Source organism: Rhagoletis pomonella, unplaced genomic scaffold (assembly GCF_013731165.1).
Source record: "Rhagoletis pomonella isolate Grant_MI unplaced genomic scaffold, Rhpom_1.0 Rhpom_scaffold_27885, whole genome shotgun sequence".
In the NCBI taxonomy this organism is placed as follows: Eukaryota; Metazoa; Arthropoda; class Insecta; order Diptera; family Tephritidae; genus Rhagoletis; species Rhagoletis pomonella.
In genome coordinates this window covers 1-1339 of record NW_023486330.1, presented here as the reverse complement: position 1 = coordinate 1339, position 1339 = coordinate 1, and the positions used below count along the sequence as shown (strand labels likewise).

General features: G+C 40.1%; 1 protein-coding gene across 1 annotated transcript; it reads right to left on the bottom strand.

Annotated features, from left to right (window-relative positions):
* LOC118732775 (titin-like) lies at positions 1–1333 on the bottom strand (the record flags this gene model as incomplete). Its single annotated transcript, XM_036461889.1, is given in 1 exon segment — positions 1–1333. A coding segment is annotated over 1 exon segment (1280 nt), but the record flags the coding sequence as incomplete, so codon positions are not given.
* Between the last annotated feature and the right edge of the window lie 6 nt (positions 1334–1339).

The following is a 1339-nucleotide window of genomic DNA, read 5'->3' as shown; positions in this document are numbered from 1 at the left end:
GGAGCAATAGGCTCTGTTTCTGGTTCTTCGCTGACTATGACAGTTACCTCAGGGCTTGTGTCATCTTGAACTGTTACAATATTTATAGTGCTGTCTTTTTTGCCCTTTTCTTTCTTTTTAAGTACTCGTTTGGTGGTAACTTGCTGGATTGGTTCTCCTTGTTGATCTACAATTTCTTCAACTTTAACCTCAGCTGGAGTTTCTTCTGTTATAATAATTGGTTCTTCGGGTGCCTCTGATTCGATTATTTTGATTGGCAATATTGCTTCGGTTTCTTCCTTATGTTCCTCCACAACACGCACTTCGGCCAAAGGCTGTTCCTCTACACTCTCTTGAGGTTTCTTAGTTTTAGTCTTTTTCTTCGGTTCCCGGTTTTCGACTGCTTTAGGAGTTTCTTCTTCGATTGAAATGTCAAAAGGTTCTTCGTTCTCTTTTTTAACTTTTGGAATATTTTCGAATTCGATTTTTTCATATTTTTCTAATTCAGTTTTGGGTATTTCTTCCTCAATCAATTTCTGTATATAGTCGTGTAAGTCGTCCTGCTTGACCTTCTTTACTTTCTTTTTCTGAACTTTGGGCTTACCGCTCTTCTCTGCTTCTTTATCTTCGGCTGGTGTTTCTATAATGGTAACTTCCGCTTCAGGCTGGTCGCCTGTTTGAACCTCTATTATTTCGATAACATCCTCGTTTGACCCTTGTTGACGTTTTAATTTGCGTTTTTTCACTACCTGTTTCTGGACTTCACCTTTGTCGTCAATAACTTCTTTCACTTCTGTCTTCGATTCGATTTCTTCTACATTTACTGGCTCAGCGACTGTTTCAGAAGGTACCTCTTCGGGTTTATCCTCCTCAAGAACTTTGCTCTTTTCCTTGACGAGTTTCTTTTTCTTTGGCTTTGCAAGCTCTTCGGTCACTGTGATCTCAAAGTTCTCAACGACGGAGGGAGGTTGTTCTGGGGTAATTTTGATTTCTTCAGACGGTGCTTCCTCTATCACATCTTTGGGCTCTGTTTCTTCACTTGATACGGTTTCAGAAGGCATTTCTTCTGGTTTATCTTCCTCAGTGACCTTAATCTTTTGTTTCGTCGGTTTCTTCTTCTTTGGTTTTACTTGATCTTCAGTTACCGTGATTTCGAATTCATCAACCTCAGTGGTAGGTTGTTCTTCGGCAACCTTTATTTCTTCAGACGGTGCCTCCTCCAGCTCTTGTGGCTTCGTTTCTTCAATTGAGACTATTTCGGAAGGTATTTCCTCTGGTTTATCGTCCTCAGTGACCTTCATCTTTTGTTTCGTCGGTTTCTTCTTCTTTGGTTTTACATGATCTTCAGTTACCGTGATTT